This window comes from Mus musculus, chromosome 1 (assembly GCF_000001635.26).
Source record: "Mus musculus strain C57BL/6J chromosome 1, GRCm38.p6 C57BL/6J".
NCBI classification, from domain to species: domain Eukaryota; kingdom Metazoa; phylum Chordata; class Mammalia; order Rodentia; family Muridae; genus Mus; species Mus musculus.
This window is the reverse complement of record NC_000067.6, coordinates 100,383,302-100,397,464: the sequence shown is the minus strand read 5'-3', so window position 1 is coordinate 100,397,464 and position 14,163 is coordinate 100,383,302. Positions and strand designations below refer to the sequence as shown.

The 14,163-nt window shown below is 38.4% G+C and overlaps 1 protein-coding gene across 3 annotated transcripts in view; it reads right to left on the bottom strand.

Annotated features, from left to right (window-relative positions):
• Cntnap5b (contactin associated protein-like 5B) overlaps positions 1-14,163 on the bottom strand; it is a 718,354-nt gene that overhangs the window by 93,135 nt on the left and 611,056 nt on the right. For all 3 annotated transcript variants that reach the window (XM_006529594.4, NM_172851.3, XM_011248005.2), the window contains 2 exons: positions 13,845-14,084; positions 6,774-6,998 (listed from right to left, as the gene is read on the bottom strand). In XM_006529594.4, coding sequence (XP_006529657.1) covers positions 6,774-6,998; positions 13,845-14,084 — 465 coding nt within the window. The remainder of the gene's footprint in view (positions 1-6,773; positions 6,999-13,844; positions 14,085-14,163) is intronic.

Here is a 14,163-nt window from a genome sequence, read left to right as displayed (position 1 = left end):
CTGTTAGATTGTTAGGTTTTGCACTTTGAAGGCATTTCCTGCCCTGGTGTTTTGTTTTGGTTTGGTTTTTTTGTTTTGTTTTGTTTTGTTTTGTTTTCCTCTGTTTATCTTGAGCTAGTACATACAAAATACAAAGTACCTCAAGTCATAATAGTTCTTTTTGAAGAACAGGCAATCAGAAATTCAGACTGTGAACCTTATAAATTTATGAGCTCCAAAAGAAGTGATAAAAGAGAAATGCTGAAGCAAAGGCATACAATTAACTCGGGCCAGAGGGAGCTGAGCAATGACAAAGTGAAGGTAACCTGGAGCATCATTTGGATGTTGTATTGAATGGATTTCAGCATAGAGTAATGGCTTTATCTATGCATCTTTTAATTTCTCTTGTTTATTTTAACCAGCAGAAAATCATATAGACCAATTGAAATGGTTTTGTGAGCATTGTGATGATTATATAGACAAATAAAATCTTTTATTAAAATTTTGTCTGCCAACAAAATGCTAACTTACATCTTATGATTGAAAAGTTAGTCTGTGGAACATTTTGTGACTTTCTTTTCCAGGGTAAATGGATCTACTCCATTCATCTTTCCCTATTTATAGTATCTATGTCTTTCCTGACAGATAGTTTAACTGTACTCAATGTATATGAACCATATGTCCATGATAAGCTCGTACTTATATATGTTTCTAGCAGAAAAGTAGTCTTAATGCCAAGACATTCTATTGTGTCTCTGATAGATTCATAGTACATGACACTTAGAAGGATTTCTAGGAACATTTTTCAAATAACAATTTTGAAGAAAAACTTTGATATTATAAATAAGGGAGAATTGTTATTCATTAAAATGTCTAATTATATTAATGTTTTAGTTGATAGAGTGCTTACATTGAAATAAACAGGTGTGTTGGTATATACCAGTAACCTCAGCATCAGGAGAGAGAGACAGACAGAATACTGAAGCTCTCAGGTTAGCCAGACTATGCTATCTTCCAGCCAATGAGAGAATATCTCTCAAAGAAATGAACTCACACAATATGTACTCACTGATAATTGGATATTAGCCCAGAAACTTAGAATAGCCAAGATATAAGATACAATTTGCTAAACACATGAAACTCAAGAAGAACAAAGACCAAAGTGTGGACATGTTGGCCCTTCTTAGAATTGGGAATAAAACACCCATGGAAGGAGCTGAGACGAAAGGATGGACCATCTAGAGACTGCCATACCTGGGGATCCATCCCATAATCAGCCTCCAAACGCTGACACCATTGCATACACTAGCAAGATTTTGCTGAAAGGACCCAGATATAGCTGTCTCTAGTGTGACAATGCCGGGGTCTAGCAAACACAGAAGTGGATGCCCACAGCCAGCTATTGGATGGATCACAGGGCCCCCAATGGAGGAGCTAGAGAAAGTACCCAAGGAGCTAAAGGGATCTGCAACCCTATAGTTGGAACAACTATATGAACTACCCAGTACCCCCCAGAGCTCGTGTCTCTAGCTACATATGTATCAGAAGATGGCCTAGTAGGCCATCAGTGGAGAGAGAGGCCCATTGGTCTTGCAAACTTTATCTGCCTCAGTACAGGGGAACACCAGGACCCAGAAGCTGGAGTGGGTGGGGGAGTGGTTGGGGGACTTTTGGGATAGCATTGGAAATGTAAATGAAATAAATACCTAATAAGAAAAGAAAAAGAAATGAATAGCATTCCTGAGAATGATGTCTCAGATTGCCTTCCAGCCTCCATATGCATGCATTCATGTGCTCAAGTGTGTGTGTGTGTGTCTGTGTGTGTGTGTGTGTGTGTGTGTGTGTGTGAGAGAGAGAGAGAGAGAGAGAGAGAGAGAGAGAGAGAGAGAACACCTGCAAGTACACATGCATATGAATGTTTTTATGTGTGTGTGCTTACTTCTAAGAAATGACAATCCTTCCCTCTATGAATGTCTTTATGTGTGTGAGCTTACTTCGGAGAAATGGCAATCCTTCCCTCTATTTAAGCATCAGGCCCTGTTTATCCTTGAAGTGACAGCAGGTTAGGCTGAGCTAGTCTGGATATGATGTCATCAAATAAGAACAATGATGAATCTCAGTCCTGCCAAACCAAACTGACAGGTCAATGTTCACATACATGAATTTGACTCACAGGCATCTTCTCAGCTCTGGCCTGATTAACTATGTGAAATAAATATATAAGATGAAAACTTTGCTGAGTGTTTGCTAGATTTATCCTTCTAATCCTTCACAGTTGCTTCTAATCCTGCAGAGCTGAAAGTGGGGTCTGGCTCCTCCTGAGGTAGCAAATGGGACTCCTTTTAAGCTAGCCACCTCATCATTACCACAGATTCCCGAATTTATATTAAAATCAGAACAAGGTAAGGTGATTTCTAACACAGAATTGTTGATTCTACTGAGATGGGTGTGAATGAATCCTGATTAGAGAAGGTTTCAAGGTAAACATATTCATTCTCCTTATCTTATTTCAACTTATGAAGATCCCTATTTTCCAAACGAGGAACTGGTTCTTCTTTTTTTTGGGGGGGGGGGCATGGTCTCTCTTAACCCAGTCTGATCGTGAACATGCTACAAAGCTAATATGGCATTGAATGTTGGCCTTCTGCCTCCACGTCCAGGTGTGGGCCAGTGCTCTGTACTCAAAAACACACATTCACTGTAGTGTACCTACATCCACTAAAATGTTCCTAGTCCCTGATCTGCTGTTAAGCAGGTCAATGGCTTAATGTTATGAAAGTACTAGGACCACACTGAAGCTGTGAATTCTTCGTAATTCCTCAAGGAATCCTTTAAGTTCTGCAAATAAAGTCTTTACAGAAAGAAATAGTCATGGAAGACAATAGAAGGAGGAAATAAAGAATTGCAAAATCTAAGACTTACAAAGAAACTCAATGCTTGCCAGTTATTATTTTGTCTCACACCTTTTAGAATATTATAGTTTCCTCAGTCAATAGTCACTTAATTGTTATATTAAGACCAGTAATGATAAGGGACTTCATAGCACTGTAGGCATTTGTTCATTGGTATAATGAGGAAACTTATTCTTCTTCCTTTTTAAATTTTATTCATTTTACATTCTGATGTCAGTTTCCCTTCTATCCCCTCCTGCCAGTACCTTCCCTTCTCTAATCTCCCCACATGCACTCCTCCTCCTTTTCTCTTCAGCAAAAGGATAGGCTCCAATGGAGATGAACCAGTCATGGCATATCAATTTGTGGTAAGATTAGGCACTTCTTCTATTAAGGCTAGGCAAGGCAACCCAGTAGGGAGAAAGAATCTCAAGGCAGGCAACAGAATCAGAGACAATTCCTGCTGCCACTGTTATGATCAAGTTACACAACTGTAACTTTTCTGTAGGGGGTGTAGGTTAGTCCCATTAGGGCTCCCTGGTTTAGACTCTGTGAGCCCCTAAGTACTGAATGTAGATGAATCTTTGGGTTTTCTGTCATTCTTTGCCCCCTCCTCCAACAACTAGATTGCTTGAGAAATTTCATCACTCCAATTCTGTATCCATTTTAGGTAGTTTATGAAATTGTCTCTTTTCTTGTATTGTGGAGACAGCAGCAAGCTTTGCTGGTCTCCACAGTCTCTCATATTTATAATACCAGTAACCAGTATGAGCAGTAACGAAAATAAGACTAGTCCATCTGTTGTATCTTCAAAGACAAGGAGATGGAAGAAGTTTCACAGATTCTAAATAATGCATTTTTGGACTATAGACTACCCACAACATGGGGGAACTTAAAGAGGAAGTATGGTGAAAGGGCAGGAGTAAGAGGGAGGGGATCAAGATTAGCATATAAAACGTTAATTAGCAGAGAAACTCCTCCCTTAAAGGCTTCCTGTTATTAAACATAGCACACAACTGCAAAATCAGGCCCCAGGAAAAGAAAGGTAATTATGCAAATGACCTATAAATGGAAGTGAATCTATAGATCCAGAGATTTGAGCTTGAGCCTGAGCCTGCCCTAATCCACTGCTCTATTATCATGCTCAGGAAAGCCTTTCTCCTTCTTAAAAAGTCATGCTCCAATTCTTTGTTCCAGGACACAAGAACCTGAAAATATCTGTGAGTGTCTGTTAGGACAGGATCCACATCTTGAATGGAAGTGATTTCTGTATCAAGATGTTCTCCTGTGAGTCACTCTGAGAGGCCATGCTACATATCTTAGCTTTTCGTCTCTTTGTTTTCTGAATTCAGTCAGGTTTCCAAAATGTAAGTATCTATAGAGTCAGGCGAAGTTTCCAATAAGGGGACTGCATAAATATCTTGAAAGGAAACCACAGAAAATTTGTCAGGGAGGAATTCAAGAATAATTCTCTAGTAGAGAAATGCCAATTATTTAAAAGAAGTATGTGTTTCAAAGGTTAACACATTAGCACTTCTCATTTAGCCCTTGTGATTAAGGAAACAGCCAGGAGTAGTGATGTACATCCAAAATCCCAGCACTCAGAGGGTGGGCCAGCAGACCTGGGAGTCCAGTGAGACTCTCCCACAAGGAAAAGTAAAAACAAAAACAAAGCCTGAATATGATACTGAGGTAGGTTAAGGGACCTATCTGTGCATTACTTGCTGTGATATCATGAACTATGATGTCCTCATGCCTCAGTTTTTAAAACTGTAGAGACATGACATAGTAGGTATATTAATATCAATGAGTAAACAACATTAAACACAGTATGGGCTCATTAGAATAATTAGATGCAGTAATTCCTTTTCTGTATTTTATGTGTTCTTGGCAGTCATATTTTCAGAGGTGTAGGTATGTGAAGACCTACCCTAAAGAGACTTCAGAGACAGTCTTCAATATAACCATTAGTATAGTCCAAATACATCAGGAGACTGAGATGTAGATAAGAAGGAAGATTAGTGGGCTGAGTGTCCTGGATGTTGCACGCCTTATATGTACCTTCTTGAACTGCCCACGCCCAGTGATTCAAAGACAGCCTCATATACTCTAAAGTCTGAAATGGCAAATTCAATTGCCTGATATATTGACATGTTTTGGGCCACAAACTTGTAAACTGATGATAAGTTGGTGATTAAATGGCTCATGGGCTTGAAAAAAACAGTCTTCCTCTTTTTCCTTCTCTTTATCTTCTTCCTCACTTTCTTCATCTTTCTCCTCCACTTCTTCCTTTTTATTCTTCTCTTCCTTTTCTTCCTCTTCCTTCTCTTCCTCTTCTTCCTGCTTCTCCTCCTCATTCTTCTCTTTCTCTTCCTCCTTTCATGCCTGTGTGTACTTTCTGTTCTTTCCTTCTACCTTGGTCTCAGAATAAATGACTACAACAGCATCATGTGGAGCATCTATTGTTATTCTTGGACTTTAGGCTGGTTCATCCCAAACATTCCTCATTTTTTATTACACCTTTCACATTAAATAAATAGTTCTTTATATTTAAGTCCTTCCTAATACACCATGAGAAAGAAAGGTCACACACACACACACACACACACACACACATACACAGTCAGAAAAGGCATATTATGGAAATAAGTGCACTTGAAGTGTAGACAGTATTGCATATTGGCACCTTTCATAGAGCTCATTTTGCTGTCTACACAGTCCACCTTAACACAACTGTGTGTTTAGGATTAATAGAACAAAAGTCTAGAGGCCTATTTTTGTGACAGAATTTGCAAGTGAAGTACAAGCATATCCTTGATCATAGGAGAATGTTGTATGAGATCATGCTAAAAGGATATATGTGCATTTCCTCCATTTATTTGGTCAATTATTACATATGGTAGGATTCTGATTTCATAGTGTACTTGCTTATGGCTCAATTAAAAAATTTTGTCCTGACATAGTGTGATAAAAATATCATGTGATAAAACTATCATGTAATTATTATCATTATTTCTTCTATGATATAGTTTCTGTCCTTTCTCTTACTGGCTTATATCTACTATGTATACCCTATTTCCAAAATTTGATTCTCATCTTTATTGAATGCTCATAATCAGCAATGTCATCATGACAATCTATGTGCTACAGAGATACCTTGAAAACTGGAAAGCAAGATATAATTTGCAAATTCTATTTTATTGAGGATTCCACCAGCAAGGCAGCACAAATAACAATGAACTGTAGCATTCAAAAGGCATTTGAGCTCTTCTATGTATATGAAGACAGGGGACAATGCCCTAATGCATGAGTTTTATGGCTAATTGTAATAATGGCAAGAGATAAAAAAAATTCATTTGTGAAATAGTAGTACTCCTTGGCCAAGTAAAATGTTCCATGTCTGGCCATTTCCAAGGGGCAAATATCACTCTTCAGTTGTTAGTCATAGTAGAAAGAATTGATTTCTATAACGGAAATTCACACTCTGAAAAGTGAGGGTCTGTGTCATAGTATTGTGGCTCCCACATCATATTTCTCTGGAAGATCTGGACAATGCCTATCTATAAACACAGTATTTATGCTCTCCCAGCCCTCAGTGATGAGCACAGCAGCAAACATAGCAGAATACATATTGCAAGCATCCTTCTTAAATTCAGATCTACTTATCATCTTTTATACTTAATGGATTTCAGCATGGAACAAATAATAAATAATTACTGCAAGACAATCACGGCAAATTAATTTAATGAGTTTATACTTCAAAATCAAGTTGGACCTGGCACAGAATACCAATTATTGTTCATATAGATGAACTAGAAGAAATGTTAGCCTGAAGCCACCTAGCTGTGAGTGTCTGCAGTATAATGAAGGCTGGTCTTGTGGCTTCATGCCACCAACACTTACCATTCCTGGAGAGCAGAATAGCCAGAAAATTCTGAGAAGAGAAATTGAGGTAGAGCAAGAGGGTGGGAGCTTGTGCTGTCATAAAACTCAGTGTGATGGCTTCCTTGGATGGAGCTGTATCTTTGTAGATAGCTGAAGATGAGAGGCTTGTGTTCTTGGTCACCGGGTATGGTTCTTGAAACATGTATGTAACAGAGGTCCCAGAATAAAAAAGTGCTGAAATCTCTGCAAAAGAGAAGATGAGAGAGCATATTTTCAAATGTTAAGTCAATTACTCTAAGTGGTTGTAATGCCTGATCATTGATTCTCCTGCTTCTAGCACTGTGTGATGGGTGTTAAACACACACACATACATACATACACACAATGTGCTTCTTAAATTTAAAAATATTCAAATCCATTCTTGTGCTTATGTGCATATGTGCAGGTGTGGGTTCATGTTAATATTGGAGACTAAGGGCTGGATTTCTTCCCTTATAATTCTCCACTTTGTTTTTTGAGACATTGAACCTGGGCTTCAAAGGAATATGATAGGTTTCTCTTTTTCCCAAAGGAGCAGGCAGTATTCTAATCCTCCCTTGACATTCTCTGGCTAAGTCTATGACACTAAGAACAACCTTGGCTTTCTTTCCTAATGTTCTTGTTATTTTTCTATGGTGTGAAATTCTGTTAACTATTTATAGTAGTGCAGCCTAGTTAACACTACATGTTAAAGCATACTGTCTAGCAGATCTGGACCACTATTTCAATTTTGGGAAAAGTTCCCAAAGAATGTTATGTTTTTTTGTTTTTTTGTTTTTTTATCAGGCATGTTATGTCAGTTTTTCTTAGGTTAACTACAAAGCAGACACTTATAGCCATGCAGATGTTAGGTTATCACTGCTTGATACAAGTATTTCCCTTATGGAAATATGACCTGCAATTTGAGCTAGTAATTTTCTAGTTAACATAATAAAATCCTTGTCATATCTTTGGGTTTATATTTAAATGTATATATTGTGCACAGTGCATTAAAAGCATACTAGGTATGGGGAAGTATAATATGATTTTCCATCTTCATAATAACAATAAATTAAAACTGAAAAACTTTTATAATTAGAAATGTCAAAAAGTTGATACTCTTATTCTACTAGTAGAGATTGTTTTAATTAACTCTAATATATCAATATTAAATATTTCAGTTGAAAGCTAAATTTTGTAGTATATGTAGATGCTGCTACTTATCCTTTACTTATTTACTTATTTTATTAGATATTTTCTTAATTTGCATTTCAAAGGTTATCCCCTTTCCTAGTTTCCCCTCTGAAAATCCCCTATTCCCTCCCCCCTTCCTGTACTTCCCAACCCACGCACTCCCAATTCCAATCTTGGCATTCCCTTATACTGGGGCATACAACCTTCACAGGACCCAGGGACTCTCCTCCCATTGATGACCTACTTGGCCATCCTAATCTACATATACAGCTAGAGCCACATGTCCCACAATGTGTTTTCTTTGATTGGTGGTTTAGTTCCAAGGAGCTCTGGGGATACTGGCTAGTTCATATTGGTGTTCCTCCTACAGAGCTTCAGACCTCATTCAGCTCTTTGGGTACTTTCTCTAGCTCCTTCATTGGGGACTTTATGTTCTGTCTTAAGGATGATTATTTTCTGTATTTTCTAGGCACTGACAAAGTCCCTCAGGAGACAGCTGTATCAGGCTCCTGTCATCAGGCTCTAGTTGGCATCTGCCTAGTGTCTGGTCTGGTGATGGTTTAAGGGATGGTTCCCCAAGTGTGGCAGTCTCTGGATGGTCATTCCTTCAGTCTCTGCTCTGAAAATTTTCTTTGTAACTTCTTCCATGGGTATTTTCTTCCCCAATCTAGGAAGGATTCTAAGCTACTGGGCTAATATCTAGTTTTTAGTGAGTACATATCATATGTGTTCTTTTGTGATTATTATCTCTATAAGGGCTGGATTTGTGGAAAGATATTTTGTAAATTTGGTTTTGTCATGGAATACCTTGGTTTCTTCATCTATGGTCACTGATAGTTTTGTTGGGTATAGTAGCCTGGGCTGGCATTTGTGTTCTCTTAGGGTCTGTATGGTATTTGCCCAGGATCTTCTGGCTTTCATAGTCTGTGGGGAGAAGTCAGATGTAATTCTGATAGGTATGCCTTTATATGTTCCTTGTCCTTTTTCCCTTACTGCTTTTAGTATTCTTTGTTTTGTGCATTTGGTGTTTGATTACTATGTGATGGGAGGAATTTGTTTTCTGGTCCAACCTATTTGGAGTTCTGTAGGCTTCTTGTATGTTCATGGGCATCTCTTTCTTTAGGTTGGGGAAGTTTTTGTCTATAATATTGTTGAAAATACTTACTGGCCCTTTAAGTTGGAATTCTTCCTTCTCTTGTATACCAATTATTCTTAGGTTTGGTCTCCTCATTATGTCCTGGATTTCCTGGATATTTTGGGTTAGGATCTTTTTGCATTTCTCATTTTCTTTCATTGTTGTGGTAATGTTTTCCATGGTATCTTCTGCACCTGAGATTCTTCTTCTATCTCTTGTATTTTGTTGGTTAAGCTTGCATCGATGGCTCCTGACGTCTTTCCTAGGGTTTCTATTTCCATAGTAGTCTCCTTTTGTTATATCTTTACTGCTTTTACTTCCATTTTTAGATCCTGGATGGTTTTGTTCAATTCTTTCAGCTGATTGGATGTGTTCTACTATATTTCTTTAAAGGAGTTAGTTATTTCCTTTCTATATTCCTCCATGATCATCATAAGAAGTGACTATAGACCCATATCTTGCTTTTCTGGTGTGATGGTGTATCCAGGACTGCTATGGTGGGAGAGTTTGGTTCTGATGATGCCATGTAACCTTGGTTGCTGTTGCTTCTGTTCTTATGCTTGCCTCCTGCTGTCTGGTTTCCTCATGTGCTTTCTGCCCTTAGTTTATTTGATTGGAGACTGTCCTTCCTGTAATCCCAATTGACTCAGAACTCTTCAGAGTCCAGTATTCTTTGTGATCCTGTGATTCCAGGATCCTGTGAACCTGAGATTCTGGGTGTATCAGAGTTCTTTGCAGTCATGCTTCCTCTGAGACCCTGAGATCCTGGTGTAACCAAACTCCTTGGTTGTTGGGATCCTGTAATCCTAAAATCCTGAGCAAGTTACAGAACCTGGAAGTAGTACCTCCTCTGGGGACCAATGGGCTGTCTACTTTGTTCGAAACCAAGGTAGGCCAGCACTGACCAGAAGGAACCCGAGCTGCTAGTTGGGCAGGCTTCCTGTGTCCCTGCTCCTGCCGGTACAGGCACCTCAAGTTTGTTTTGGAACAGCTGTTGTGTTCCACATATTAAATATAAGTAATATTCATAAATGAATGAGTATGATTAACTTAGGTTTAGATTTCCAGATTAGAACATCAATTTAGAAATTTATTATCTCGCAAGTTTAGTGACAGAAATATTTAAGTGATTGCACGAGTTATTCAGTCAACAATGGAAGACTGTTGAAGGCAAAAAAAATATGCACTGATAATAGTGGTGAGGCTTATGGATATTCATAGTCAAAACAATCAATTCAAAAATACCAAGGTGGTGCAGATGGTTAATATACTTGCAACCAAACCTGAGGACCTGAGTTCAATCCCTGAGTCCACATGGTAGAAAGAAAGAAGCTACTCCTGAAAGTTATCTTCTGACCATACATGTGCCCTGGTATGCTGGGAAACACACACACTCCCAAATTAATAAATAAATTTAATTAAATTTATTTTAAAAATGGAATCATGTAAGAGCACAATTTTACAAGAAATACAAAAATTAACTCAAAGTATAGCAAGGCCTCAATAGAAGATATAAAATTATATAAAGAAGAAATACTTAAAAGAAATTAGAGGTATACTTTTTCACTTCCTTGAATTAATCAATTATTTCTCATCTGTGAGAGTAAAAGAAATAATAAAAGAAGGAAAAGATAAATGACCTCCAACAGAATGAAGGAGCCTTCTGTTTCAAATGATATACTAAGGACTGTGAGAAGAAAACCAACCCAATGGGAGGATAAATTTGCAAATTTTATTGTATAAGGGACATACATTCAGAAGACAGAAAAATATTTCAAATGAATTACAATTGAATATCAACCAGAATAAATATCTGCAAAAGGTTAAGATATGCAGTCATTATTCAAAAAAAAAAAAAAGACATGGAAATGAATGATAAGGATTTCAAAGAATGTTTAGCATGTGTAGTCATTAGATATGAGCAAGTCAGCAGAACAGTGTGGCACCGTTTCCCAGACAGTAGGATGTCTTCTATAAGACAAGCACATACTAACAGGTGTGTGAGACTACAAAAAAAGTGGAGCTTTTCAGACATTTATAGTAAGAATGTGAAACCTGCAACCCACTTTGAAAAACAATTTGCCAGTTCTGTAAGAAATGAACCATGGAGCAGCAAGATGACTCAGCAGAAATGTCCATGGGTCACTGAGTTTAATTCCCAGTTATACACAGTGATGTTAGATCCAAACAGGAAAATACCAAGCAGCCCCCAAAATGGTTTGCCCACCGATGTTGTCCAAAATGAAAGTCTAGGTTCAGCTCAAGGTGGACTCTAGGAGGAGGTCTGGTGGACTGAGCAATGCTGATAGGTAGTGTTGTGCAGGAACCTGTGTGACAAGTTTCTACCTGACAGGAAGTGCTAGCGTCCTTGCCATACACAGTGTTGAACATTGAAGCCCAAAGCTAACTTCCAGGCACCTCAGTACCTGTTATATACATGTACCTGTTATGTATTTCAAAGCCCACAGTAGCATCCTGACCAATTGGTCCATTTTATGTCCTTCACTATCCTAGCTCCTAAGCTATTCCAGATTAGAAAACTAGCAAGTGCCCTTCCCAGCCCACCCCTGCTTCTTTGCTTTCCTTTTTAGTCTCTCTGCTGTCCTTTCCCACTTTTCTCTGCCACTCCCCTACCCCTGCAGCAGAGATAGCCCTAGCCCTGGCCAGTCCTATCTGCTTCCTTTTCTCTCTGCTCTGGACTCTTTCTGGTGCCTCTCTCTGTTCTCTCTCTTTCATATCTACAATCAACAAAATTACACTCCCCATGAAGCAGCCATTTCTAAGGTTTCTTCACTTTGTCCTCACAGCTGGAAGAGAAACCAATTTCTGAAAGTGGTTCTTTGTCTTCCAAAGGATTGAGGGACCCTAAGGGGTTTTCCAGCCCCACAAACTCAATACAGCTTCCCACACCTACCTGGGGCTGGGGCTAGAGAAAGTTTCATTCTCCACCCACAGGAATATTCTTGAGTAAAAAATGTTCTCAGAATGTATTGACTAATAGTCCCTTGACCCTGTAGACAGTTCCAGGTAGAGTTCAAATAGGTGTCATACTTGCTAGCCAATAGATTTAAAGGTCAATATGCTTAGCAAATAAGTTTGAACTGTAACCTTGCTAATGTAACCTGTGCCCCTAAAAAGTATAAAAACTGCTTGTAATAGCAATTTAGGGGTTACCTTCTCATCACTTGCTTTGAGGGACTGATTAAAGATTGACCCTGATGCTCCAGATAATACACCTCTTACTTTTGCATAGATCTGTCTAACTCGGGGGCATCTCAAAGTAAGTACCACTAACTGAGAATTGGGGTCTTACAGGATCACATGATATATATGTAACCCAACAGTCACGTGGCCAAATGAATAAATGTGATAAAATAATTAAAAATCAAAGCATGTATTATTTGCAAAAATACCCATGAATTTCAGTGGTAGTCTTATTCATAACATCAGAAGACAAATACTCAAGCAAAGTAGAGAATATCTAGAAAAATGCTCAGACAATAGAAAAAAAGTGACATTATTATTTAATGGGTGAAGTGACAACATTATATAATGAAAAAAAGACAATACAATGAGGCAACTTGTGTTAGGGTTCCATTATAGGAGAGTTTCAGGCTAGGCAAATTGAGATACAAAAGGAGAAGAGTGTCTTGAAAGTGGGTGGGATAGGAGTTGCAAATTTTTAAGAGTGTAAAAGCAACAGGAACTAGGACACATACTTTTTTTTTTCTTTTTACACAATAAAAACTCTGAAATTTATTTTTTGTCAAATGGTGTAGACAGCCCCATGTTGAAATAAATGTTAGCCAAGGCAGACATATTTACAAGGCCAAAGTGTCTACAGCTGCCTGTCCTGCCCTCCCAATCTCCATCCCCACCCACCCCACCCACTATCGTCAATTTAAGCATGCAATAACCACACCAAACACACTTCTCAAACAGGTCTTAGAAGACTTAAAGCATTTAACCAGCCACGTTTACATTAAGAAGCCAATCATTAAAAAAAAAAAAATAGGTTAAGTGTTTCTATACCTTCTTTTGTATTAAAAACCATGGTCCTTTGATATGCTTTTTTTTAATTTTTTATTTATTTATTACATGTAAGTACATTGTAGCTATCTTCAGATACTCCAGAAGAGGGAGTCAGATCTTGTTACAGATGTTTGTGAGCCACCATGTGGTTGCTGGGATTTGAACTCTGGACCTTCAGAAGAGCAGTCGGGTGCTCTTACCCACTGAGCCATCTCACCAGCCCCTTTGATATGCTTTTAATTGAAGTACTGGAGCTAAAAATGTTAGCGTATCACTAAACACAAACAGACAATCCACTTCCAACCATCACCTGATCCGTCATCCTGGCTGATATGCCCATTTTTAATTATTATTAGTCACAACTTCACTGCCCGCAAGTAAACAAACTGAAAGAATGGATATGATTATGTTGATGAGCTAATCAGTGTCTAAAGACAGGGAACCTTTCTAAGAGCACAAAGGTTGGGTACGATTGAATGTGTGAAGAACATTGGCTTGACAATACCATGTCGGTACTACATTACCACACATGGATAAACGATATAGATTGCCTGAATGCATAGATACCATTAATTTAAACATGGTACATGGGTAGTAGAGCATTGCCTTTGGTAGCAATGGTGTGGATTGCCTAAGGGCATAGAAACATTGACCAACACATTTAGATGCTTTAAGACTAAACATAGTAGTGGCATGTATGTTTCTCTTACCTTTCTTGCAGAAAGGTCCTTCATATGGTGAGTTGGTACAGTCACAGGTGTAGCCAATATGCTTCTCCACACACTTGCCCCCATTTTGGCAGTTCCTTCCATAGCTGTTGCAGTGACCTGCACAGCCAGGTCTGACTCCAGATGTGATCTTTGCCCTCTCTTCCAGGTCTACTTTCTGCCCATTCAAGTGTAATGAACGGATGCATCCAAGAAAGCCTTTCTGTCTTGATGATGTCCCCCCTAATGGTGAAAAATGAGTTGGAAAACATGGCAGGTATCATATCTGTATTATATAGGTATAACTGATAGATCACAAATC